Raw genomic sequence first — 27381 nt, 5'->3', positions numbered from 1 at the left:
ACAAGAAGCCTCACTCCCCGCATAGGGACATCTGAAGAAACTTGTAGATGGGATGATGAAATGGTTCATCATCAAGGAACATCTAAAAACCCTGAGAACATGTTTGTGGCAATGTTGGCCATTCTGGCATGTCAGGTTTGTAGCTGTAGAAGAGAGTCCTGCTGGGCTTATCTCCCTGACCCACCAGTGGCCAATCCAGCCTCTTGGGCAAGTCCCTCTATTCCTGTTTCACTACTGATATCCAGATGGTGGGAGGATGTTCAGCAACTCATATTTCTCCTACCTGGTGTGGAGCATTTCATTATATTGGCCTCAGTGCCACCCCACCTGTATGTTTTTCCTCTACTGAGAAGACTAGGTATTTACTATTACAACAAGACAGGCAAATGCCTATGGAGGGAGTAAGATTGCTATTATCACAGGGCCTTGGGATATTGGAAAATATATACAAACAGTGTCCAAATGGGGATTCCCCAGTGTCAGGGTTGTCCCTCAGCAGCATGCCTTGCTGTTCTATTGCCCTAACCACAAAAAACATTGAGATAAGGGGCACCCCACCATGGCATGAATGTGCCAATCTTTTTTTGGTTGAGCACATTTCTGGAATGATGCTCTCCCTTTATGACTGGGCAAGTAAGATGGACCCAGCTCATCCCCATCATCAACTATGTTCCCTGGAGGGTTTGTTGGTAATGTGCTTTCTACCAAGGAAGGTCAAGGGCAAAAGGAGGTATGGTGCCTTGGAGCCACCTTACATTTAATAAATTTCACTAACCATATCACTTCTGACCTAGGCCTGGTGTTTCAATGTGGCCTGTGTCCAACAGTGTTATGCCATAGTCACAGGACAAGTTAATATTACTTATCAACATAGAAAATATACCATGGCCTGTGAAAACTGTAACTTGACTAACTGTGTGTCCAGATACAATTCTGAAGAGGACATACTACTTATTCATCAACCCCCTTTTATAATGATTCTAGTAAATGTCACTGGACTATGGTATGCAGATACCAGCCTACAAGTGCTTGAAGAACTACATAAGTCCTTAAGTCACCCTAAGTGAGCACTTGGTCTTATTGTCACCGAAATTATTGCTCTTGTCACAGTCCTTGCATCAGCAGCTACAGCTGCTGACACACTTGCTCAAAGTATTCAAAATGCTGATTTTGTTAATAACCTAGCTCATAATACTTTGGTAGCTTTTTAAATTAAAAAGTGCAACTGATGTCAAGCTAGAAGCTAAGCTTGATGCCCTTGATGTAGTGGTAATAAGTCTAGGAGATCAAATACAAGCCATTAAATTTAGACAAAGACTGCAATGCCACGCAGAGTATCAATATACCTGTGTTATTCAAGCTCTATATAATAGTAGCCAGTGGAAGTGAGAAAAGGTAAAAGCATACTTGCAAGGAGTATGGCATCAAACAATGTGAGTTTAGATTTAACTGAATTACACAGAAAGATGATAAGTATACAAGAAGCCAAAGACCCTATGAATAAGACTTTGCTCAGGTAGCTCAAAAGTTATTATCTGAGTTAAAAGGCTTCAATACCTTTAATCTGGTAAAACACACCATTTGGTATCTGAGAGGACCTGCACTTGCAATTCTAATCATACTCTGTGCCTTCTCATTAGTCTGTTGACAAACCTGAAGATAATTCAGGATAACTCACTTGGAAATGCATTGCCTGCATTTAGAAAAAAAAATAGGAGAAAAATTGATGTTGGGAGCTGACCTGCCTGGTTTTGAGGGCAATAGCCTCATTAACAGACAATAGACTCCCAGGACTAGGGCTGAGTGAAAAGGCCTTGGGGCCATGAGCCACTAAGGAGACAGAGCCTATCCCCATGGAAGGAGCACAGATCCTGACTCCTTCACTTCCCCTTGCTTGGCCTAGGTGGATGACTGGTTAGGCAATGACAAATAAGACTCCTCAGTGGAGGGGCAACCTAATACAGTCACAGTCATGGGGGAACCATAGGAGAAGGACTTCGGGCCTCCAGAGAGGGGGCAGAAAGATACTCAACCCTCGGCTTTGTCATAGCCTGAATCCTCATTCTATCTGTAATAAGTCTCCTAACCTCTTTGATGCTTTACTCGCCCTGCCTGACTCAGCCTGAAAACTATTCCAGAGGCAGTTTCAGGCTTGTAATGCAATGAATGGCTCCTGGGGCCAACCTGGCCTGAGAAAAAATAAACACTTTGTCCTTTGAAATCATTCTGCATTTTAGAAAAGAAAAAAAGAGGAGATGTGAAGGACACTGAACGCTGGCATCATACAGCTCGAATCTGAGGGGCATCAACAGGAGATAGATAACTTTAAGGTTCAGCTGAATGTGACTGTAACTATTGCAGAAGTCATATCTATCAGTCAGATAGCCTGGGAATGGAACAATCTGTGCCTGCAACATTTCCCTAAGTTTGCAAAACATCCTTGACCTGTATCTAACCACCCCCTATAAAATGAACATGGAGACTATGTTCAGAGCTCATTGTCTCTCCGTCAGAGGACAATGTGCCACCTGGTCCCCACTTTTCCTTAAACTATCTGTGTTGCATCTTTTCTTCATTTCCCATTGACCCCACTCAGTAACCCCAACTCCACAGTGGTTGCAGCACCATTATTATATGAAATGTTAAAGGGACTTATCTAAGAAAAAGAAAATAGAAATATGAACAGTAAAATGACAACAAGTTCACAACTATCAACAAATGAACCTAATAGATAAGAAAAACAGTGAAAATAAAAACTAAGAAAAACAACTAGAGCATTAACAGAATCCAAGAAATGAATATCACATGGAGGGATTTCAGTGAAGAGTGAGAAGGGAGGAATATGTGGGGAAAGGTACAGGAAAGAAGTATAATTAGTAGGCATAAAATAGACAGAGACAGATAAAAAATGGTATAGGAAACATAGGACTCAAATAACTTATAAAAATGTAAATACATGAGGTAAAGGAATGCAGTTCATCAAATTTCTGAATTTGAAAGAGCATCTGAACCACGCACATTACTTTTTTAATTTATTTTTTATTGATTATGCTGTTACAGTTGTTCTATTCCCCCCTTCATTCCCCTCCACCCTACCCCCTGTCCCCACCATTACCCCCCCTTTAGTTTATAACCATGTGTCTCAAGTTCTTTAGAGTCTATATTTCCCATACTATTCTTGCCCCCATCTATTTTCTATCTACTGTCTATGCTTCTTATTTTCTGTACCTTCTCTCCCCTTCTATCCCACTCCCCTGTTGCTAACCCTCCTTGATATCTTCATTTCTATGTTTCCACTCCTGATATAGCTGTCCTTTAAGTTTGCTTTTGTTTTAGGTGTGGCTGTTAATAACTGTGCATTTGCTGTCCTTTCACTGTTCATGTTTTTTAAACTTGTTTTTCTTAGATAAGTCCCTTTAACATTTCATATAATAAGAGCTTGGTGATGATGAACTCCTTGAATTTGATCTTATCTGAGAAGCACTTTATCTGTCCTTCCATTCTAAATGAAAGTTTTGCTGGATAGAGCTATCTTGGTTGTAGGTCTTTGGATTTCATGACTTGGAATACCTCTTTCCAGCCCCTTCTTGCCTGTAAGGTCTCTTTTGAGAAATCCGCTGACAGTCTGATGGGGACTCCTTTGCAGGTAACTGTCCCCTTAGCTCTTGCTGCTTCTAGGATTCTCTCCTTCATTTTAATCTTGGCTAATGTAATGATGATGTGCCTTGGTGTGTTTCTTCTTGGGTCCCAACTTCTTTGGTACTCTCTGAGCTTCCTGGATTTCCTGGAAGTCTATTTCCTTTGCCAGATTGGGGAAATTCTCCTTTATTATTTGTTCAAATAAGTTTTCCACTGATGGCTGTTCCTTTCCCCCTTCTGATACCCCTATAATTCGGATGTTGGAGCGTTTAAAGATGTCCTGGAGGTTCCTAAGACTCTCCTCATTTTTTTCAAATTCTTGCTTCTTGACTCTTTTCTGTTTGGCCATTATTTGCTTTCTTCTGGTCTACTCCATTGATTTGAGTCTCAGTTTTCTTTTCATTGCTATTGGTTTCCTGTGCAATTTCATTCATTTCAATTAGTTTTGCCTTCATATGTTTGTCTAATTTGTGGCTATAATCAACCAGTTCTGTGAGGATCCTGATCACTAGTGTTTTAAACTGTGCATCTGAGAATTTTGCTATTTCTTCATCACTTAGATTTATAGGCTCTGGGGCTTTGAGATCTTCTTGAGCCATGTTTGGTCTGTTTGTACCCGGTAAGTCTGAGGAGCGGAGCCTTGGACTCCTCAGAGCTGGGTTGTGACTCTGTATGTGGAGGCAGGGTCAGAGCGGGGAAATGGCACCCCCCTCTGCTGTTTCTCACAGCTGGGTGAAGAGCAGAGCCTTAGGTTGTTCACCGGGGCAGGGCCACTTAGGTTGCTGGATTATGATGCTGTATGTGGAGGCGGGGTCGGAGCAGGGAAATGGCGGTGCCCTCCACCTCTGCTTGCTGCTGGGGCTGCTGGCTCTAGTCCAATCGCCCACTCCCTGGCTTGTCTATCCACACACGAATGCGCTACCACAGTCGACCCGCAGCCCTGCTCCCTCGCTGCCTCCCTTCAGTCGCTCGCTGGGTGGCTCACTAGGTCCAACCCTGGGCCTGGGTTCAGCACGCCTGAGTCCGTCCAACCGAGTTTTCCTGTGCAACCCTGTTCTGCCAGCTTCTGGTTTCACCCCTGTTACCAGTCAGGCTGAAGAATTTGTTATTATCAGACTTCTGAGAAGTTCAATTTTCTGTGTTCTGGCTGTGTTTTCTGTTGCTATTATTTAGTTGTCTCTAAACTTAGTTGTGTGAGGAAGCACAGTGTCTCCAGCTATGCCTCCATCTTGGCGGAAGTACATTACTTTTTTTTTTTTTAGATGACAGCCATCTGCAGACAAGGGAGAATATATTGAATTAAAGTATTCAACCTAGAAAAGGAAAAGTATTCTTACAAGTTCTAGAAAGGATAAAGGGGAGGCAATTAGGATATCAATCATAAGGGAATAACTGGGCAAGAGAGGGAATGGGGAGTGTGTTGCTGTCTGTCAGTCTAATTAAAGAAGGATGAATCCATCTGGAGCTAGGTAACTACAGTTGGTTTAATTTGTGCCCAGTTGAAAAAGACCACATTAAAGTTATATAGATAACATTCCTGAGATAAGTCTTTCTCTATCTGGCATTAGGGGGGACAGAGACTATATAAAAGCTAGAAACTTTTATTTCTTTTGAGATTGGTGTCTTTCTGTTCTCTTTCTAGATCTGGTTTTAGCTCTGAAGTGCTTAGCACTGAGAGCAGAGCAGGAGGGGAAAGCTGCATTGTTGGCACAAACCCCTGATCTTAATGTCACTGCTCTTATATCAAACTATTCATACGGTTAACAAAATTCCTCGAAGAAAATAACTCTATAATTTCTCCCTACAAACTAAGTTCAAATTTTACATTGAAAGTTCAGAAAGTCTTTTCAGCTTGTGCATTTTATTTCTTCACACACATTTTTGAAATGCTAGGAGATCTTATGTGAGACCAAGATATTGCTCCTTTTGGTGGTTCATGGTGATGGTGCTTACAATATGTTCCTACCTGTTTTACTCAGTGTGAAGATGACACCAGATGGTCCCTAAAAGAGGCTCTCACTTTCAGGGCATTCCAGACATTATAATAATAAAGCATCCCACAGTGTTTATGGTACTAGCCTTCCCATGTGGAAGCATCATTCACATGACTTCGTATCACCACATCACTTATATGACATTCAACAGCATCCAACACATCCAGCCCAACTTTTTACTAAGTGAATACTGGACACATTCTTGACAAAAAGTGACCCTACCCAGTCCTGCATTGTCTTGTAGGAATATCCACTCCTCTCTATGAGTCTCAGTTTGCTTCTCTGAGAAGTGAGTGTTACTATACACATTTTGTGACATTAATTAAATTATCCAAGACAGTTTCTTACCTGGTGCCTGGTTCTGCAGAACATGGTGCTGATCCTGCTGTGGTTGTTCAGATTTAGGAATTTCCACTCCCACGTGAGAAATTTTCTGCTTCATTTCTCACTAACCTCTTGCCATTCAGAGTTTGGAAAAGCACATGGAAATAATCCTGCTATGAAGTTTAAGATGCCATCTTTGTTGTCCTGGTTATTGTCTATTCTGTGGCCACATTAGGAATCTGAAATCAGCAGAGATGCCCCAAGACAACTCAGACAATGTGGGATGAAATTAGGTGGAGTTGCTTTATGCAACTATGAATATGATACACCTCCTACATGCTGGAACTCTCTGACACATTTAGCACAACTCAGTAAAAGAAGTAGACACAATCCTGAGCTACAGCTTTAGTCAGAGAGTCAGTCACTTTAGACATGATTTGAACTTTCTTTCCCATGTCACAGGTGGTGTGTTCCCAGTCTTCTGTGCACCTGGAGAAATGTCCCCATTGCTGACTGCACTAATTGATGATGGGGCTTGGGCTATGTAAAGATTTTAGGGGCCTTTAAGCCTCTAAAAGAGCTTTATTATTATTTTTAATTTTTAGCAGAGCATGTGTTAGGAAGGTGATCATGCGGTTGTGTGTAGGAGGGCCTGGCATCACACTGGATTTGATTCAAGTCTGTGTGAAGATGTGGTCTCTTTTTGTCATTTCCAGTGCAGCTTCTGGCATAGCACTGGTGTCCTTCAACCTCCTCTTCATCATTAACATGTGCCACACAGAGGACACAGGGCCAGAATCTGAGGTCAGCACACAGAGTCAGTTGTACAAAACATGGTGTCCCTAGATGAAAACAACCTTTTTTTTTAAATTTCTAGCCTTCTCTTCACTCTCTGTGAGCTTTATTGCCATCATATATATATTTGGCAAAATAAAAAGTTATAGGGTCAAATTTCTACCTGCTGTAATAAAGTATATAAATTCAAAATATTGGACTTTTTTCTTCACTGTAATAGAGATTTAAAAGGAAGCACTAACATCAAAAGCTTTTAAAAGTTTTTAACTGTTTATAGGTATAACAATGGTTAATAAAATTATATCAATTCCAATTGCAAAATGTTATAGTAAGAAATTTGTATCTTGTATTTATTACTCAAAGCACAATCTTTAAAGGTTTTGTGAAAGTTAAATGTTGTATGATATGTTTAAAAAGAGTAATTTTATTTTATATACCATATTTAAAACTTAATGAAGAAATAATGGCCTTGACTGCAACATTAGATCAATTTGCCTTTATAGACATTTATAAAGCATTTACTGCTGCCTATGTGGAAGCCAGGTGACTACCACCACCGTCATGGGCCTGGATGACTCACTAAGAGGAAGGAGGAGGCACCTCACAGAGGAGGGCAGCAGAGCTCAGAGAGTTAGCAGTCCCCAGAAAGACTTAACTTAGTGGGGGCACTGAACTACCCTGAAGGGATTTTGAAAGTGCCCAGCACCTAGGATAGTAAAATGGGAGTAGCTGGTGTATAAGTTGCCCCTAATTAGAACACTTCAGTGAGGGCACACTGGTGGGTGAAAGTCACCAGCCTGGTGCAGATGGACAGTCGTGGTCCAGCAGCAAGCACATGAAGGAATGGGCTGGAGGCAGGGCAACTGTGACTATTGCTGCCCAGACCTGGCCCCCATCCTTGTGAAACCATAGGAAGGGAGAAAAGCAAAGCCTGACCTCCCTCATTCTGTGGCATCCAGGAATACCAGCAGAACTCCCTTGTCAGGTTTCAAGACAGGACGAGGCTTTTTTTATCCCAAGTGAGGCAATAAGACCTGTGTTGGGAACTGTTCTGCCTGATTTCAGGAATTGCAATAGTTTAAGGCTGAATGTGCGACCTCCAGAATGCGAGCCACTGAGGAGATAAGGCAGCAGATGCTGCCCCTGCTTCATCAGCCTGTCCCCAAAGCATGATGGAAAGTAAGTGACCTCTAGGACCCCCCGGGGGGACAACCTAAGCCAGACTCAATCACTTGGGAGCCCATCATGGCAGGACTGGGGGGGGTGTTGCAACAAGGAAGGAGTGATCTCTCACTGCCCCTCCATCCCCCCTGCTATAACATGGCCCAGTCTCCATGTCCTCTGGGAGAAGTGCTTCCTGGCTCTAATCCACTTAAGCCTGAATACCTGTGATGGAAAAATGGTGCAAACTTTCACCAGCTAGCACCAGACCTGGGTAATCTGGCAAGATAAAGAATTCTTAACAAACCTGTGAGATCTGCTCTGCTAAGAATGCTTTTAGTTAAACGTTTTTATTTTCCCATAGTTTTATAGCCTTTTAGTTGATAGACCTCGATTTAAGGACAAGCCCTAATGGTTTTTTATATACTATCTGCTGTTTACTCTCTATCCATGATTAATAAGCTTGTACCTGAATGCCTGAATAAAAGCCTGTAAAGGCAAAAGGTATGTGGCATTCTCCCATAGAGAGAGTGTACTGCCCTTTTTCTCCACAGGACTCAGTACTCCGTGTGAATTTGTCTTATCATCCATAACTATGTGGGCACTGCTGGTCAGTGCATGTGTCAGACCTGGAGCTGTGAAAGATCCAGAGACAGAGTGAAAGAGGGATTACATGGCTAACCCCAACACCGAGAAATTAAGACAAATGTGCTTTGCTTTTCTAGACAACTTGCATGTTATTGTTTATTTGTGCCGATTTCCCCTTCACTATGCTTGTTGTGCAGTCAAACATGGTTGTGTTCTCAACTCTTGGGGGTACAGTGTGTTCTTGCTGTTGTCTCTGGAGACAGTGAATAATCTCTTCATAGAGTTGGCATAGTATATGGTACTTCCATCAGAATTCATTTAGTAGCCCTGGCTGGTGTATCTCAGTGGATTGAGCATGGGCCTGCAAACCAAGGGATCATGGTTCGATTCCCAATCAGGGCACATGCCTGGGTTGCAGGCCACTTCCCACTGGGGGACACACAAGAGGCAACCACACATTGATATTTCTCTCCATCTCTCCTTCCCTTTCCATCTAAAGGTAAATGAATAAAATCTTTTTAAAAAGAATTCATTCAACAAACTCATTCCAGCCCCTTGTCTGGTTCCTACATATGTATCCCCTATGTTGATCTTGTCATTACCATGTGTTATCACAGTTGAAACTTGCATCAAGAGAACATCCTTCTAAGCAAATGTTCACAGTGATCTGATGACTCAATTAAATCTCTATTATTAGAGTAATGGATGTCACAAATGTTCTGACATGAAGGCACATGCAGTTGTTTTTCATCCAAGATCATGATGGAGAAAAATCATTTGCCAGATCCATCACTGTATTATCTGAATGAACCCTGGGTTGCAGTGTGCCCTCTGGTGGTCACAGCACTTCCTGAAAGGAGGTTTCTGTCTGGGCTCACACTGACTTCTCCTATCAGTGTATCTTGCACAGTAATGCATGGTCCTGTCCTTGGCTCTCAGGTTGTTTATTTGCACGTAGAGCTCATTCTTCACTTTGTCTCTGGAGATGGTTAATCGGCCCTTCACACAGTTGGCAAAACGTATGCTACTACCACTACTATTAACATATGAGATCCACTCCAGGTTCTTTCTGGAAGCCTGGCAGACCAGTTCATATAGTATCTGATGAAGATGAATCCAGAGGCCAAGCAGAAGAGTCTCAGAGATCCTCCATGCTGCACCAACCTACCCCAGACTCCACCAGCTGCACGTCACACTGAATACCTGCAAACAAAAGGATGTTGATTAGGAAACTGTCAACTGTCCCCTGTTTCTCTCAGTCATATCCACTCACATACTCATGTCTCTAATTCCTCATAAATTACCTCTTAAAATAGCAACAAGGAAAACCCAGCTGAACTCAAACTCCATGGTGAGTGGCCTGTGTTCTGTCCTGAGCAGAGAATGGCAACAGCTGGGAATCCCCGGGCCTGGGCTCCTGTACCAGAGCTACAGAGTTGGAGGTAGAGTGATTTTCATGAGCTGAGGGCCCCTCTTCATTTCCTCCTGCTATGGAAAGCTCTGAGGTTGGACACTGACATGAAGGACATGGCCACAAAGTGTGACTTCTCAAAGGTAAATATCCATTAGGAATTACTCCCAGCCCTGGCCACAGGCACACCCAGCCTTTCTCTGACTGCTTTCTGGCCACAGCTGCTCATGGGCTTGTCCAGCACGATGCTCTTCAGCTCATGGGGCCGCCTGGAGATTCTCCCTGCACATGTGTGATTTCTTGCAGGTGCTTTGAGGTCACTAATCAACTATGTCCCCACCTGACACAAGCCAGCCCTGCAGTTGAGTCTGAGTGACCTGGAAACACATGTGTGCACTGAACATGGACTCAGATGGTGGCCGATGTGAACTTCAGGTCACCTAAGTGTATCTGGCCCTTGGTTCTCATGGAGGTATTGACATAGGACAGGAACATGAGGGGATGAGGGTGTTTGTGTTTAAGACAAACTGTACCAGGGCTGGAAAGGAGAGAGGAAACCCAGCTCCATGGGGCTTCATGCCTAGGACAGATTTAGTGAGTGAGTGGATAGTAGAGGACATGGGTTGATGACGAGGCGGGTTTCTGGGGATCCTGGGTGAACAGGGTGGGAGGGGATCACGTCCACATCCATATGGTTCTCGTGATCCACGTGGGTTCTGCATGTGAAGTCAAGACCCTTGTAGGTCTCATCCCCCAGGACCACGTTTAGAAACCTTCTCAAAATGCTTCCTAGCAGACTTGTGACAGAGGTTCCACCTCTGTGCTGGCTTCCTGCCTCTGTGTCAGGGGCACAGAGAGCTGCGTCTGTTCCCAGGTTCAGTGTTCCTCCATCCAGGACACTGATGGCAGTGACAGAAGGGATCGAAACCTGAGTATCAAAATCCAGCCTTGTGGGGTAGAGGCAAGTGGCTCACTGGCCCCAAAGAAGACAGATTTTCACAGGACAGAAAGCATGGATGCAGCTGACAATTCTAACATGGGATGGTCTGCACTATGTGAAGATCAGACTGTGACTCAGCACATACATTCAGAATCGCTGCCTCATCTCTGCACTGGAGTGTGGGAGAATCCACCTCAGTCAGGGCACAGTGAGAATTCCTAACATGTGTTGTCAGCCAGGAAAAGCAGACTGTATGGTGATAGGTTGACAATAAGGCTCAGATGAGAAGGCAACTACAGTTACTTCCTATGTTCTTGCCTGCACAGAATGTAAGAAATTCAAAACATATTAAAGAAAGCAGAAATTGCCCCAGGAGGCAATAAGAGGGGTAGAAGCCGTTGACCACAAAAGGAAGCCCTTCTGCAATCACTCTAGGAACCAGCTTCTGAGCTGGCCCCTCCATTTAGTGACACTGATGTCTCTGCTGCTCCTGAGCACCTCCTAGTGTCTGGAGAGCTCCCTGGTGATACTGATGTTCCTTGTGCCCCTGAACACCTCTAAGGGACACTGATATTTATCCCTCCTGATATTCTTGAGCACCCCTGGTGTCCTGAGCTCCCCTTGAGACCAGCCCTCCTGTCTCCCTCAGGGAGGTTTGTGTTTGAGCTCACAGTGACTTCCCAGTTGACTTCATGTTTAGCCCCACCCTCTGCCACACCCTGTCACTGTTACCTAGTCCTCTCAGCGGACCCTCCCTGGGTAGGTTTTCTGTCACTATCTCCTTGGTAGCAAGTGGCCTTGGCAGATGTTTGGGGCCTGGCTTTTTTGAGGATCCTCCCTTTCTCCATTCCCACTGACAGTTGTCCCTGAGTGGAGACATGAGGTGGGCAGAGGGTTCAGTCACCCTGAGGATGCCCCTCTTGCTCCTTGGGCTCTGGGCGGTGCTGGCTCCAGCACAGCATTCTCAAGGGCGTCCCTCATGGCGCTACATCTCCTCCGAGGTGGTGATTCCAAGGAAGGAGCTGCATCATGGCAAAGGTATTCAGACACCAGGGTGGCTCTCCTACAGCCTGAGTTTTGGGGGCCAGAGACATGTCATCCACATGCGGCGCAAGAAACTGTTTTGGCCCCGACATCTGGTGATGATGACTCAGGATGACCAGGGAGCCTTGCAGGTGGACTACCCTTTTGTCCCTCTTGACTGTTACTACTTCGGCTACCTGGAGGAGGTTCCTTTCTCTACAGTCACCGTGGACACGTGCTATGGGGGCCTTATAGGTATGATGAAGTTGGACGACCTGGCTTTTGAAATCCAACCCCTCAAGGATTCCCAAAGGTTTGAACATGTAGTTTCTCAGATAGTGGCAGACACCAATGCCACAGGACCCACGTATACACTGAGGTACAAAGAAGAGAGACATCCCCTTTTCTCTCAAGTGAATGCCAGAGCAGACTCCAGGATCAGCAGTAAGATGTATTCAAGCCACCAAGGACATTTCAAAGGATGTCTTATAAGTGCCTATTCAGTTTATGTGCAGTACAAAAATGTGTCAAAATGTGCCAAATTCCTGGTAAGTCTAGGTAGTTTAATTGACTCTATGCTCCAAGGTATTGATATAAGGTACTACATCAGCTCCCTAATCATTTATACTGTGAGAGACCCCGTCGACATGTTCAACTATCAGGTGCCAGGGAGTCTGTATCATGACCATTACATACGTAACATTTATGGTCTACTTAAGCCACATACAACCTTAATTATGATTCAGCATGGGCCCAAAGATCATAGTTTTGAACCAGTCATATATGGTATATGCAAACCCACTAATCTCCTCATGATGGGTGTTCTGTCAAGACATTATTTTTTGTTATCCGTTTTAGCCACCCAATTAACTGCGAGAAGTTTTGGTTTATATTATGATGAGGAAGAATGTTATTGCCAGAGAAGGGCCACCTGCATCATGGACAGGTTCCCTCTGATGACAGATGCCTTCAGTAACTGTTCTATGGTGCATGCAGCAAATGTAGTTAATTATGACAGGAAGCACTGCAGCTACGAGAGTGACTTTCAGTATTTAAATAGAAGCCTGACAATGGGTCTGTGTGGAAACTCTGTGGTGGATGATGGAGAGCAGTGTGACTGTGGCTCCTTCAAGCAGTGTTACAGCAACCCCTGCTGCACAAGTGACTGCAGCTTTACACCTGGAAGTGCTTGTAACACAGGCAGGTGTTGTACAAACTGCACCTACTCACCCCCGGGGACACTCTGCAGGCCAATCCAGAACATATGTGACCTTCCAGAGTACTGCCTTGGGCGGACCTTCACATGCCCTGAAGATGTTTATCTGCAAGATGGAACCCCGTGTAGTGAAGACGGCTACTGCTATCATGGAAGTTGTACCGACCCCAGTGTGCACTGCAAGGAGATCTTTGGCGAAGGTGCAGTGAATGGTCCATATGCCTGCTACCTCATAAATAAAAAGGGAGACCGATTTGGACAGTGTACAAGTGATAAAAACGCCCAATCGAGTTGTGCTGACGCTAACATTCAGTGTGGACGCCTACAGTGTACTAATGTCACACATCTGCCTAGGTTGCAAGAACACGTTGGATTCCATCAGTCTGTAATACAGGGGTCCTTTTGTTTTGGTGTGGATTTACACCTTGGGTCATATGCAACTGATGTTGGTCATGTGAGACCTGGTACCCCCTGTGGTGGTGGGCATTTCTGTGACAACAGTGTATGCAATGGTTCTGTGGCTGCCATAAACTATGACTGCTACCCTTCCAAATGCAACCTCAGGGGAATTTGCAACAGTAAAAGGAACTGCCACTGCCATGTAGGCTGGGACCCTCCCCGGTGCATCCACAAAGGTGCTGGAGGGAGTGTCGACAGCGGACCCCCTCCAAGAACAATGAGGTCAGTGAGGCAAAGTGATATGTCTGTGGTATACTTGAGGGTGGTCTTTGGGCGCATGTATGCCTTCATAGCTGCCCTCCTTTTTGGAGTGGCCAGTAATGTGAAAATCATCAAGACCACTGTAGTCAAGGAATTGACAGGTGAAAACTAAGCAGCTTTCTGACCCCTATGCAACTATAGGCAACATAGAAGAAACATCTGTGAAAAGTCACCACAACCAGCTGTGGAGCCGAGGTCCACATTTCTCCATGTGCACAGGGGTCCTGCTGTACTTCACAGGGGAGTGAGAGGAGAGGGTATTTTCCCACCAGCTCTCCAAAATAAACCTTGAAAACCACGATGGTGTCTGCACACATTTTGTGAGCATTTCAGAACCCTCTTTGGGCCTGAAACTCCAGCCTGGGGAGGAGACCTGCTATGCAGCTGGTCTGAACCTGTGGCCACTCGTCCAAGGACTAGGGACAATTGCCACATATTCCTTCAGGGCCGCCTCCTGATAGGTCACTGAAGTCCTGCTCCTCATGACTGAGGTCATAGTCAGTCTGTAGGGAGCCTCTTCTTCTGTAACAATTCAGGTTCAAGGAGATGATATGCTTCTTTCAACCAACCTAGCATGCTCCCCCTTGGCCTGCCTGTGGGTGGTGAGGTGAGAGTGTGGCCCACTCACTGCCCAGTGACACTAGTGTCACCCTAGAGAGCACACTTCCCCACGCTGAGGCTGCCATCCTTTGGAAACATTGTGCTCAAAAGGAAGCAGTGTGGCTGTCAGTGCGTCTGACCCTCCATGGGAGACCATACCTGGTCATGCCCCTATTCCTCACCTGCACCTTTCAGAGAAGGGCAGGGCATGTGCAGGATGAACCATGCAAATGCCAGACACCATCTTCAAAACAGGCTTGGAGGGTTGGACAGCCAGTCTCCCTCGGTATCTAAAGAGTTTCCAACTCTTAAAGAGTTAAGAGTTTCTCGTTAACATTTAAAATTACATTATGTGCCCTGGCTGGTGTAGCTCAGTGGATTGAGCGCGGGCCTGTGAACCAGAGTATCGAGGTTCGATTCCCAGTCAGGGCACATGCCTGAGTTGCAGGCCAGTTCCCAGCAGGGGACAAATGAGAGGCAACCATACATTGATATTTCTCTTCCACTCTTTCTCCTTCCCTTCCCCTCTCTCAAAAAAATAAATAAATAAATAAATAAAATCACATTATGTCCTCCATTCAACACAGGGACATTCTATGGAATTTAAAAGCCAAAATTTTTACAAATGTAAGGACCAGAGGAGTCTGTGATGGACAGACACCTTCAGGAGCATAGGCGGGGGAGGGAGTTGAGACTCACAACTGCCCACATAATTTAAATTTCCCATATGAGACTACTCATGTGGGGGTAATGGAGAATCAATGTTCAGCAAGACAGCATTTGGCAGAGAAGATAGAGACTTGAGGAGTGGAGGTCTTGGGGGATGATCACAACCCCAGTGGGGCAAGGTTTGACTGCCCAAAGGAAGGAGGCATGTGAGGAGGTTGTGTGCATGTTGGGAGCCTGGAGCCTGAGCTCAGCACACAGGGGTCTGGGCAGAGCTGGATCCCTCTCTGTGGGAAACATTTCCAACCATGGGGAAGACAAGAGCTCTCAAGGTGGTTCATTGCCAAGGGAGAAAAAGGACAACAGGGGATGTTGTGAAAGAAAGGTCCCCAGGCACAGGGTAGAATCTCATCTGCAAACAGACAATATCACTTCTTCCTTTGTTGTCTGCACTGAGAGCCACACAGGCAAATCAGAGCCACATAGAAGGAACAAATGTCCCTGGATGCGGCTCAGTGTTTTGAGATGAATCCCTGCTCCCCCACCAGGCCCTCTCATGCCCCTGTGGCTTAGTCTCTGTGCTCTGGGTTCCCGAGGGCCCCCTGGTGTCCTGAGTACATCCTGCAGCCCTGCCCTCCTGTGTCCTTCAGCAAGATTAGTGTCTGAGCTCACACTGACTCTCTGTAACAGAGACTCTCTCACAGTACTACATGGCCGTGTCCTTGGCTCTCAGGCTGACCATTTGCAGGATCAGTGTGTTCTTGCCATCATCTCTGGAGATGGTGAATGTGCCTTTCACAGAGTTGGCATAGCATGTGATATTTCCATCAGTATTCATTCTACAAACCCACTCCAGCACCTTCCCTGGAGCCTGATGGACCAAGTGCTTAGGGGAGCTACTGAAGGAGAATTCAGCAGCCACACATTAGAGACTCAGAGACCCCCCAGGCTGCATGAAACCTCCACTAGACCCCACTAGCTGTACCTCACACTGGACACCTGCAAACACAGATGTAGTGTCAGGAGACTGGCACCTATCTGTTGTTCCTCTCAGCTGTATCCACTCACATACTCAGTGTCTCTTGTTCTCCATAAACTACATCTTAAAATAGCAACAAGAGAAACCCAGCTGAGCTTAAGCTCACGGTGAGTGGACTGTGTTTTGTCCTGACCCGGGACTGGCAACAGCTGGAAATCTTGGGCTAGGCTACAGTCCCAGAGCTGCAAGAGTTGGGGCTGCAGTGCTTTTCAAAAGCAGAGGGTCTGTGTTGGGAACTTCCCTGCCTGGCTGCAGAAGCTATAACCACCCCCCCCCCCATGGCTAAGGCTGTGTAAAAAGGCCTTAGGGACATACACCACTAAGAAGACAAAAAGGTATAGCTTCTCTCATATCCCCCCTGCTCAGTCCAGGCGGGTGACTGCTTAGCCAATGATGGGTAAGATTCCTCAAGGGAGGACAAACCTAACACAGGCAGAGCTCGGAAGGGACCATCAGGGTAGGGCTTAGGGGACTATATAAAAGGGGTGATGGACCTTCACCCCGAAGCTTTGTTATAGCCTGAGTCCTCTTTCCACTACTGGAAGTATCCTACTATCTCAGCTACTTTCTTTCTCTGGCCTGACTCGAGCCTGAATAAATACCAGATAAAGGAGGCACAGCCCTATACTATCACAGGCAGCTCCAAGGGACAATCAGGCTGAAAAAAGAATGCATGAAGCCCTGTGAGTCCTGCTTAGCCCTGTGAGGGTATTTGAGAATACCCTCAGGTTGATATGTGTTAGCTGTTTAGGCCTCAAGCATAAAATGAGTATCTTTCCCAAAGTTTTGTGACCCTTTGGTGTCACTCTGTCTGTCTGACCCAGACAGACAGAATAAGCCCTTCTAGTTCTTTGAATATCATCTACTCCTTTATCATTACTGCCTGACAATAATTGATGAGCTTTATGTATATGCCCTGTATTCCTGTGCAAACTAAACCAAATAAAAGCCCAGGGGAAAGAGGTGCTGGAGACCATTCTCCTCCAAGAGACTGTCCAGCCTTTTCTCCCCAAGCAGGTCATGTCTTGGTAGACTTATTCTCATCCGCATCGGCCAGGAGAGCTCTTTCGGTTGGAGTTCACCCACAGGTCCCTATTTTCTTTCTTTTTTTCTTTAAATTTTTTATTGATTATGCTGTTACAGTTGTTCTATTCCCCCTTTCATTCCCCTCCACCCTACCCACCCATCCCCACCATTAACCCCCCATTTAGTTTATGACCATGTGTCTCAAGTCCTTTAGATTCTATATTTCCCATGCTATTCTTGCCCCCCTCTTCTATTTTCTATCTACTGTCTATGCTACTTATTTTCTGTACCTTCTCCCCCCTTCTCCTCCTCCCACTCCCCTGTTGCTAACCCTCCTTGAGATCTTCATTTCTATGTTTCCACTCCTGATCTAGCTGTCCTTTTAGTTTGCTTTTGTTTTAGGTGTGGTTGTTAATAACTGTGAATTTGTTGTCCTTTCACTGTTCATTTCTTTCTATTGTATAGGAAATCAGTCACCACAATTTTTGGCTCAAGGGACCAGTTTCATGAAAGATCACTTTTTCCATGTGTTGGGAGGGAGACAGGAGACAGAACTCAAGCAGTAATGCAAGTAGCACCCACAGACAGGGGAGGAAAGAAGTTGGGCACCCATGATTCAGGGAGCTCTGGGGGTTGGAGACCTGCAGAGAATTCTGTGCCTCTGTGTAGGTGAGTGTTCTAGGGAAGGTGGTCATGATAGCATTTCAATAACTGAGCACAGAATCCTGAGCAGGCATTGGGCATGTCCAGGACACAACATTGGTAACAGTGAGCCCGGAGTCTGGGCCTGTACCCTCTCCACTGGTACTACTGCTCCCCTGAAAGCAACCCAGGGAAGAGTGGAACATGCCCCATGGAGTTGTAGTGTCCCTTTTCACTAATGGAGCATGGATGTGTGTCTGTATCTAGTTTTGTCTACACTCCAGGGATGGAGGCAAGTGCACACCTGGGACAGAGATCACAGGTTGCAACTTGTAGGCAAGGAGTCATACATGTTGATCTTGGTGCCCTTGGATCCAAGTTTCTAGACATTTAAGAACATGGAGCAGACAGAGTGGTGAGAAAATATATTTTTATCACTGGACTCAGAGACACTGAGAAACTACACATTCATGGAGCTGATGGGGTGGCTGTGTGTTCCCAACAAGATGAGGTCACTGGTAGAGGGTCTCTCTGCAAAGGCAGTGATGACAAGCATTTAAGAATTTTGGCTGTGGTTGTCTGAACTGTGCTTGGTACCTGTGAATTCTACACAGTAACGAAACTTCATAATGTTTGATTAATTTAGAGATCCTGGGGCCCAAAGATTTCCCAGGGCAATCTGGGTGGATCCTAATCTGATAAGTGTTTATTTTAGAAGGAGGCAGAGTGAAATTAGAATCCTAGAGAAGAAGGAAGTGATGTGAAGGCTGATGTCAGGTGAACTGTTCCAGTCTGTGGAGATGCAGGAAGAGGTCACAGGACAATGAATGCAGTTCTAGAATCTGGAAAAGACAAACAGATGCCCAAATGTGAGACTGTTCTGGCTATAGTAATAGTGTACCACGGATGGAGAAGCTGATAAACAGCAAACATTTTTGTCCGACAGGCCTGGAGAATGGATGTTCACAGTCAAGGTGCCAGTGTGGCAGGGAATAAAACCTTTATACTACTCTGACATAGCATAAAATGGAATAACAATGAGATGTACTGAACAAATGACAAAAATACCTCACGTACTGAGAGGCAGTTTTTTTCTCTGTGTGTGTGTGTGTGTGTGTGTGTGTGTGTGTGTGTATTACAAGCACCAGCATCTCCTGCTTCATTTGAGGCTATGAGGCAACACAGTCTTTCCTTAGATGGCACTGTTAAGTTTTGGTCCGGAGTAAGGACTTCTGCGATCTTGACTTCTTCAACGGAGGTCTCTGTCTCCTTTCTTTGCTTCCTTTCTCTCACTCTCTGCTTAGCTTGTGTTCCTTACTTTTCGGTTTTTTTTTTTTAATTTCTTTTTGTTCACGACTATGACTTCTGCTCTTGCTTTACCCCTCTTATTGTTATGTTCTTCATGGCCATTAGCACTGCTCTTGTTCTCATCCTTCCTGTAAGGAGCCCCTAGCATTGCTTCAATATCAATATTGTCTGCCCTCCTCTCTAAACACCTGTGTGGGTGGCTTCTGCACACCTGTGGTGCTACTTTTCAGAAAGAAGGGAGCTACTACTGCTGCTGTTGCTACAGTTACACCTGTAGGCCCATGCCTCGGTACCTCCCAGCCTGAATTTTGGGCTCTAGGGCAGATAGACCCCAGCGAATCTAAAAGAAACCATAGGATTAGAGAAGCCCGCTCCCAAGTGCAGGAAGGAGGCTTAGGCAGCTCGGGATCCAGACCTGAGACAGTGTCTAGAGCCTCCCTGAAGTGGCGGCTGCTGCTTAAAACTTTAGTTTTTACAAGAAAAAATATTGGGTTTTTTTGTAATCAAGTGCCTGATTAAGATAATATAACACATAACTATTTTTTAAAATATACTATCTTTACATTCTATGCAGACAGAAAAAAAACTTTTTCCTTTTTAACAGATGTAAGAGGAATGAAAAACATTATCTTTTAGCTTACTTTTGGTATTTACATTCATTTATCTAATTAAATTCATAATTTGCCCTAACTATATGATTTTCTCTCAAGATATCTTTTTTTTTAAATATTTTATTTATTTATCTTTAGAGGGGAAAGGAAGGAGAGAGGGAGAGAAACATCAATGTATGGTTGCCTTTCATGGGTCCCCTGCTGGGAACTGTCCTGCAGGGAACCAGCCTGCAACCCCGGTATGTGCCCTGACTGGGAATCGAACCGCGATTGTCTGGTTCACAGTCAAGATATCTTTTTACAAAGCTTCTTTAATTTTCATGGACTCTATGATGTTCCCAGTCTTTGAGCAATGTACTCAGGCACTTATAGTTTGCTTTTTAAAATTTTCCCTGGCTCATGTGTCTCAGTGGATTGAGTGCCAGCCCGCAAATCCAAGGGTCACCTGTTGGATTCCCATTCTGGGGCACATACCTGGACTGCAAGGCCAGTTCCCCAGCTGTTGGGGGGCATACGAGAGGCAACCACACACTGATGTTTCTCTCCCTCCTTTTTCCCTTTCTTCCCCCCTCTAAAAATAAATCAATTAAATTTTTAAAAATAAAGTTCATTCAGAAATAAACAACTTTAGAACAAATTATTTTCTTCTCTTGCTGCAACAAGTGTTTTCTTTCATTATATCTTCTATTATCAAACAGTACAATTTCCTTCCAACTTAATCAGAATTCTTAATTCTTACAAACATTAATTTTTAATGAAAATGAAAAGTAAGTAAATATCACTATTTCAATTGATAATTTATAAAATTTCATAACTTTTAGAAAGTTTGTTTTTTCCATTGGCATACACATTCATAGTTTCAAAAGACATACTTCAAATAAAGTACTAGTTATATTCATTAACACATCCAAATAAACTTTCTAGCTTCTCTGCATTAAGAAGCCAAAGTAGGGAAACTCAGGTCAATTAATATTTCAGTATTCTGTTACTTAAAATTATCTAGAGATTTAAGGACTTTCACCATTTAACCTAGCAAAACTACAGTATTCCAGTCACCAAAGACTTCAAAAAACTATACATGTATAGATTACATATATTTTATATAATATATAAATAAACTACTTGTGATAAAAGTCTTATCAAAACCTTTCATTTTACTTATACCTACTTTTTAGTTCTTAACATCTTTATCAAATTTTAATGTCAGTTATTACCCAAGACACTTTCTTGACAAATTCTGTAAGAGATAAAGAATGTTATTATATTCCTAAAAACCAGACAAAACAACCAAATATTTTATGGTAATAACTTTAAAACACAATTAAATTTAAGCAAGGTTTAATATCGATTATTTTTCAAGACCACATGATCCTGAAAGATAATGTTTTAGATAGTACATTTTTTTAACCATACATATACACATAATTATTAACAATAGTAGTAAGGAGAAGACTTCTTTTTTAAAATTTATCTTTGACAACTTTAAGGAGGCTGGGGTAGAGGTAGGGCAGATACGAGGCTTGGACAAAAAGTGTCTTGAGTTGTAAAGGGCCCTTTTTTCTCTTACACTGAAACGAAGCAGTCGTCCCTGCTGCCTCTGCACATGCACAGATTTGGGGGTGTCACAAATTTTCCCATTGTTCCTGAGACCCCCACACCCCCACCCATGCAGGAGGAGGATTCAGAGTGTTTAAAAGATTTACCTTCTCATTTTTCTTCTTTCTGAGTTTACAGTCTAGGAGTGGAATGAGATCTTTTCCCCCTCTTTAAACCATCAGTTTAAATCCTGAGTAGAATCCTCATGATGTAACAACAGGAAAGCTTGCACCAAAGAGATCTTATTCTATTCATCAGATCTTTGGCATAAACAATTCCAGTTAGTCATTGACTTCTAGCTGTGAGTTGACTAGTCAGCTAAAATGTGACTTAATGGACTCCCTGATGGCATTAGGACTCAGCTGCCCATTTTCAAACAATGAAAAAACAACACGTAAAGCAAAGACAAACCTCAAAGAAATGAGTACTCTCAAATGAAATCCTCTGACAGGAGGGACTGGGACATTAGTATGAATGAACATCACGTGTTTTAAACTGCACAATTCCCAGTGACAAGTATGGAGGGTTTTCTGTGTGAACAAAACAGGAAAGAGCAAGGTCAGTTCTCAAAATATAAGACAACAAATAGAGGACAACAATAACCAAAATTTCACTCCAGACAGAAAATAGCTCTCACAGAGCTCCCAAACATAACAGATGAGAGCTTTCAAATGGAACAAATACTCAAAACCTAGAAATCCATAATCCAGAACACCAAAGCATGTTCCAAAACCCACACCAGGGAACTGGGCTTTTTCTTAGCACCTGAACTGTGTCTACCACCTGCAATTGCTATGGATTCCTATTGAATTCCAGATGGTTCAGTGAACAGAAACGGTGGGGTTCGGGGCTCCTGATTGTTCACAACAAAGACTTTACCCAGTTTGGAGTTTGTCAACTCCCCAGAGACCTGTTTCTTTTTCTCAGCAAAACATTTAAAGGCAGGTGATACCTTTACAGGGAGAAACCCCGAAAACTCTTGGCAGGTGCTAGGAAATTCTTGCAATCTGTGTCATGGGGCCAGCCTGTCACAAGCAGCTGAGATCTTACAGGTGTTCACATTCTTCCATCTAGTTTTCAAATATGGTAACAAAGTGCAGGTCCAGTCGCACACTGCTTTAAAAGACTATAATTGAGAGGCAGTTGTTCTAAAGAAAAATGGTTTGTTATAGGTATAAGGAACCTGGAAGATGAGGGATACTCATCTTAAATCCCATCTGAAAATTCCACTGCAGGAAGAATGGTTGGAGAAGAGAGAACAAAGAAGTCAAGGAGAGATGCTCTAGATGTGCAGGCAGTGTCCGTGCTGGTCCTGATATAAATCTTTAATGTCAGCATCCTGGAGGTGGACATGGTCAGTGCCAGCCAAATTGCTGCAGCTGGGAGATCTGCATCACCCAAAATTGTGGTCAAGGCCATTTCCTATACAGCAGGCTGGAATTGCTGGTGCTTGTAATACACACACACACACACACACACACACACACACACACAGAGAGAGAAAAAAACTGCCTCTCAGTACGTGAGGTATTTTTGTCATTTGTTCAGTACATCTCATTGTTATTCCATTTTATGCTATGTCAGAGTAGTATAAAGGTTTTATTCCCTGCCACACTGGCACCTTGACTGTGAACATCCATTCTCCAGGCCTGTCGGACAAAAATGTTTGCTGTTTATCAGCTTCTCCATCCGTGGTACACTATTACTATAGCCAGAACAGTCTCACATTTGGGCATCTGTTTGTCTTTTCCAGATTCTAGAACTGCATTCATTGTCCTGTGACCTCTTCCTGCATCTCCACAGACTGGAACAGTTCACCTGACATCAGCCTTCACATCACTTCCTTCTTCTCTAGGATTCTAATTTCACTCTGCCTCCTTCTAAAATAAACACTTATCAGATTAGGATCCACCCAGATTGCCCTGGGAAATCTTTGGGCCCCAGGATCTCTAAATTAATCAAACATTATGAAGTTTCGTTACTGTGTAGAATTCACAGGTACCAAGCACAGTTCAGACAACCACAGCCAAAATTCTTAAATGCTTGTCATCACTGCCTTTGCAGAGACCCTCTACCAGTGACCTCATCTTGTTGGGAACACACAGCCACCCCATCAGCTCCATGAATGTGTAGTTTCTCAGTGTCTCTGAGTCCAGTGATAAAAATATATTTTCTCACCACTCTGTCTGCTCCATGTTCTTAAATGTCTAGAAACTTGGATCCAAGGGCACCAAGATCAACATGTATGACTCCTTGCCTACAAGTTGCAACCTGTGATCTCTGTCCCAGGTGTGCACTTGCCTCCATCCCTGGAGTGTAGACAAAACTAGATACAGACACACATCCATGCTCCATTAGTGAAAAGGGACACTACAACTCCATGGGGCATGTTCCACTCTTCCCTGGGTTGCTTTCAGGGGAGCAGTAGTACCAGTGGAGAGGGTACAGGCCCAGACTCCGGGCTCACTGTTACTAATGTTGTGTCCTGGACATGCCCAATGCCTGCTCAGGATTCTGTGCTCAGTTATTGAAATGCTATCATGACCACCTTCCCTAGAACACTCACCTACACAGAGGCACAGAATTCTCTGCAGGTCTCCAACCCCAGAGCTCCCTGAATCATGGGTGCCCAACTTCTTTCCTCCCTGTCTGTGGGTGCTACTTGCATTACTGCTTGAGTTCTGTCTCCTGTCTCCCTCCCAACACATGGAAAAAGTGATCTTTCATGAAACTGGTCCCTTGAGCCAAAAATTGTGGTGACTGATTTCCTATACAATAGAAAGAAATGAACAGTGAAAGGACAACAAATTCACAGTTATTAACAACCACACCTAAAACAAAAGCAAACTAAAAAGGACAGCTAGATCAGGAGTGGAAACATAGAAATGAAGATCTCAAGGAGGGTTAGCAACAGGGGAGTGGGAGGAGGAGAAGGGGGAGAAGGTACAGAAAATAAGTAGCATAGACAGTAGATAGAAAATAGAAGAGGGGGGCAAGAATAGCATGGGAAATATAGAATCTAAAGGACTTGAGACACATGGTCATAAACTAAATGGGGGGTTAATGGTGGGGATGGGTGGGTAGGGTGGAGGGGAATGAAAGGGGGGAATAGAACAACTGTAACAGCATAATCAATAAAAAATTTAAAGAAAAAAAGAAAGAAAATAGGGACCTGTGGGTGAACTCCAACCGAAAGAGCTCTCCTGGCCGATGCGGATGAGAATAAGTCTACCAAGACATGACCTGCTTGGGGAGAAAAGGCTGGACAGTCTCTTGGAGGAGAATGGTCTCCAGCACCTCTTTCCCTGGGCTTTTATTTGGTTTAGTTTGCACAGGAATACAGGGCATATACATAAAGCTCATCAATTATTGTCAGGCAGTAATGATAAAGGAGTAGATGATATTCAAAGAACTAGAAGGGCTTATTCTGTCTGTCTGGGTCAGACAGACAGAGTGACACCAAAGGGTCACAAAACTTTGGGAAAGATACTCATTTTATGCTTGAGGCCTAAACAGCTAACACATATCAACCTGAGGGTATTCTCAAATACCCTCACAGGGCTAAGCAGGACTCACAGGGCTTCATGCATTCTTTTTCAGCCTGATTGTCCCTTGGAGCTGCCTGTGATAGTATAGGGCTGTGCCTCCTTTATCTGGTATTTATTCAGGCTCGAGTCAGGCCAGAGAAAGAAAGTAGCTGAGATAGTAGGATACTTCCAGTAGTGGAAAGAGGACTCAGGCTATAACAAAGCTTCGGGGTGAAGGTCCATCACCCCTTTTATATAGTCCCCTAAGCCCTACCCTGATGGTCCCTTCCCAGCTCTGCCTGTGTTAGGTTTGTCCTCCCTTGAGGAATCTTACCCATCATTGGCTAAGCAGTCACCCGCCTGGACTGAGCAGGGGGATATGAGAGAAGCTATACCTTTTTGTCTTCTTAGTGGTGTATGTCCCTAAGGCCTTTTTACACAGCCTTAGCCATGGGGGCGGGGGGGTGGTTATAGCTTCTGCAGCCAGGCAGGGAAGTTCCCAACACAGACCCTCTGCTTTTGAAAAGCACTGCAGCCCCAACTCTTGCAGCTCTGGGACTGTAGCCTAGCCCAAGATTTCCAGCTGTTGCCAGTCCCGGGTCAGGACAAAACACAGTCCACTCACCGTGAGCTTAAGCTCAGCTGGGTTTCTCTTGTTGCTATTTTAAGATGTAGTTTATGGAGAACAAGAGACACTGAGTATGTGAGTGGATACAGCTGAGAGGAACAACAGATAGGTGCCAGTCTCCTGACACTACATCTGTGTTTGCAGGTGTCCAGTGTGAGGTACAGCTAGTGGGGTCTAGTGGAGGTTTCATGCAGCCTGGGGGTCTCTGAGTCTCTAATGTGTGGCTGCTGAATTCTCCTTCAGTAGCTCCCCTAAGCACTTGGTCCATCAGGCTCCAGGGAAGGTGCTGGAGTGGGTTTGTAGAATGAATACTGATGGAAATATCACATGCTATGCCAACTCTGTGAAAGGCACATTCACCATCTCCAGAGATGATGGCAAGAACACACTGATCCTGCAAATGGTCAGCCTGAGAGCCAAGGACACGGCCATGTGTACTGTGAGAGAGTCTCTGTTACAGAGAGTCAGTGTGAGCTCAGACACTAATCTTGCTGAAGGACACAGGAGGGCAGGGCTGCAGGATGTACTCAGGACACCAGGGGGCCCTCGGGAACCCAGAGCACAGAGACTAAGCCACAGGGGCATGAGAGGGCCTGGTGGGGGGAGCAGGGATTCATCTCAAAACACTGAGCCGCATCCAGGGACATTTGTTCCTTCTATGTGGCTCTGATTTGCCTGTGTGGCTCTCAGTGCAGACAACAAAGGAAGAAGTGATATTGTCTGTTTGCAGATGAGTTCTACCCTGTGCCTGGGGACCTTTCTTTCACAGCATCCCCTGTTGTCCTTTTTCTCCCTTGGCAATGAACCACCTTGAGAGCTCTTGTCTTCCCCATGGTTGGAAATGTTTCCCACAGAGAGGGATCCAGCTCTGCCCAGACCCCTGTGTGCTGAGCTCAGGCTCCAGGCTCCCAACATGCACACAACCTCCTCACATGCCTCCTTCCTTTGGGCAGTCAAACCTTGCCCCACTGGGGTTGTGATCATCCCCCAAGACCTCCACTCCTCAAGTCTCTATCTTCTCTGCCAAATGCTGTCTTGCTGAACATTGATTCTCCATTACCCCCACATGAGTAGTCTCATATGGGAAATTTAAATTATGTGGGCAGTTGTGAGTCTCAACTCCCTCCCCCGCCTATGCTCCTGAAGGTGTCTGTCCATCACAGACTCCTCTGGTCCCTTACATTTGTAAAAATTTTGGCTTTTAAATTCCATAGAATGTCCCTGTGTTGAATGGAGGACATAATGTGATTTTATTTATTTATTTATTTATTTTTTTGAGAGAGGGGAAGGGAAGGAGAAAGAGTGGAAGAGAAATATCAATGTATGGTTGCCTCTCATTTGTCCCCTGCTGGGAACTGGCCTGCAACTCAGGCATGTGCCCTGACTGGGAATCGAACCTCGATACTCTGGTTCACAGGCCCGCGCTCAATCCACTGAGCTACACCAGCCAGGGCACATAATGTAATTTTAAATGTTAACGAGAAACTCTTAACTCTTTAAGAGTTGGAAACTCTTTAGATACCGAGGGAGACTGGCTGTCCAACCCTCCAAGCCTGTTTTGAAGATGGTGTCTGGCATTTGCATGGTTCATCCTGCACATGCCCTGCCCTTCTCTGAAAGGTGCAGGTGAGGAATAGGGGCATGACCAGGTATGGTCTCCCATGGAGGGTCAGACGCACTGACAGCCACACTGCTTCCTTTTGAGCACAATGTTTCCAAAGGATGGCAGCCTCAGCGTGGGGAAGTGTGCTCTCTAGGGTGACACTAGTGTCACTGGGCAGTGAGTGGGCCACACTCTCACCTCACCACCCACAGGCAGGCCAAGGGGGAGCATGCTAGGTTGGTTGAAAGAAGCATATCATCTCCTTGAACCTGAATTGTTACAGAAGAAGAGGCTCCCTACAGACTGACTATGACCTCAGTCATG

At 44.6% G+C, this 27381-nt stretch overlaps 1 protein-coding gene across 1 annotated transcript; it reads left to right on the top strand.

Annotated features, from left to right (window-relative positions):
- Positions 1 to 11544: 11544 nt before the first annotated feature.
- LOC119047639 (disintegrin and metalloproteinase domain-containing protein 21-like) lies at positions 11545 to 13923 on the top strand. The gene is given in 1 exon segment (XM_037143086.2): positions 11545 to 13923. A coding segment is annotated over 1 exon segment (2379 nt).
- The last annotated feature ends 13458 nt before the right edge of the window (positions 13924 to 27381 follow it).

This window comes from Artibeus jamaicensis, unplaced genomic scaffold, assembly GCF_021234435.1.
Source record: "Artibeus jamaicensis isolate MK-2021 breed Jamaican fruit bat unplaced genomic scaffold, CSHL_Jam_final contig_761, whole genome shotgun sequence".
Lineage (NCBI taxonomy): Eukaryota > Metazoa > Chordata > Mammalia > Chiroptera > Phyllostomidae > Artibeus > Artibeus jamaicensis.
Note: the sequence above shows the minus strand (reverse complement) of the source record. Positions and strands in the feature narration are given on the sequence as shown.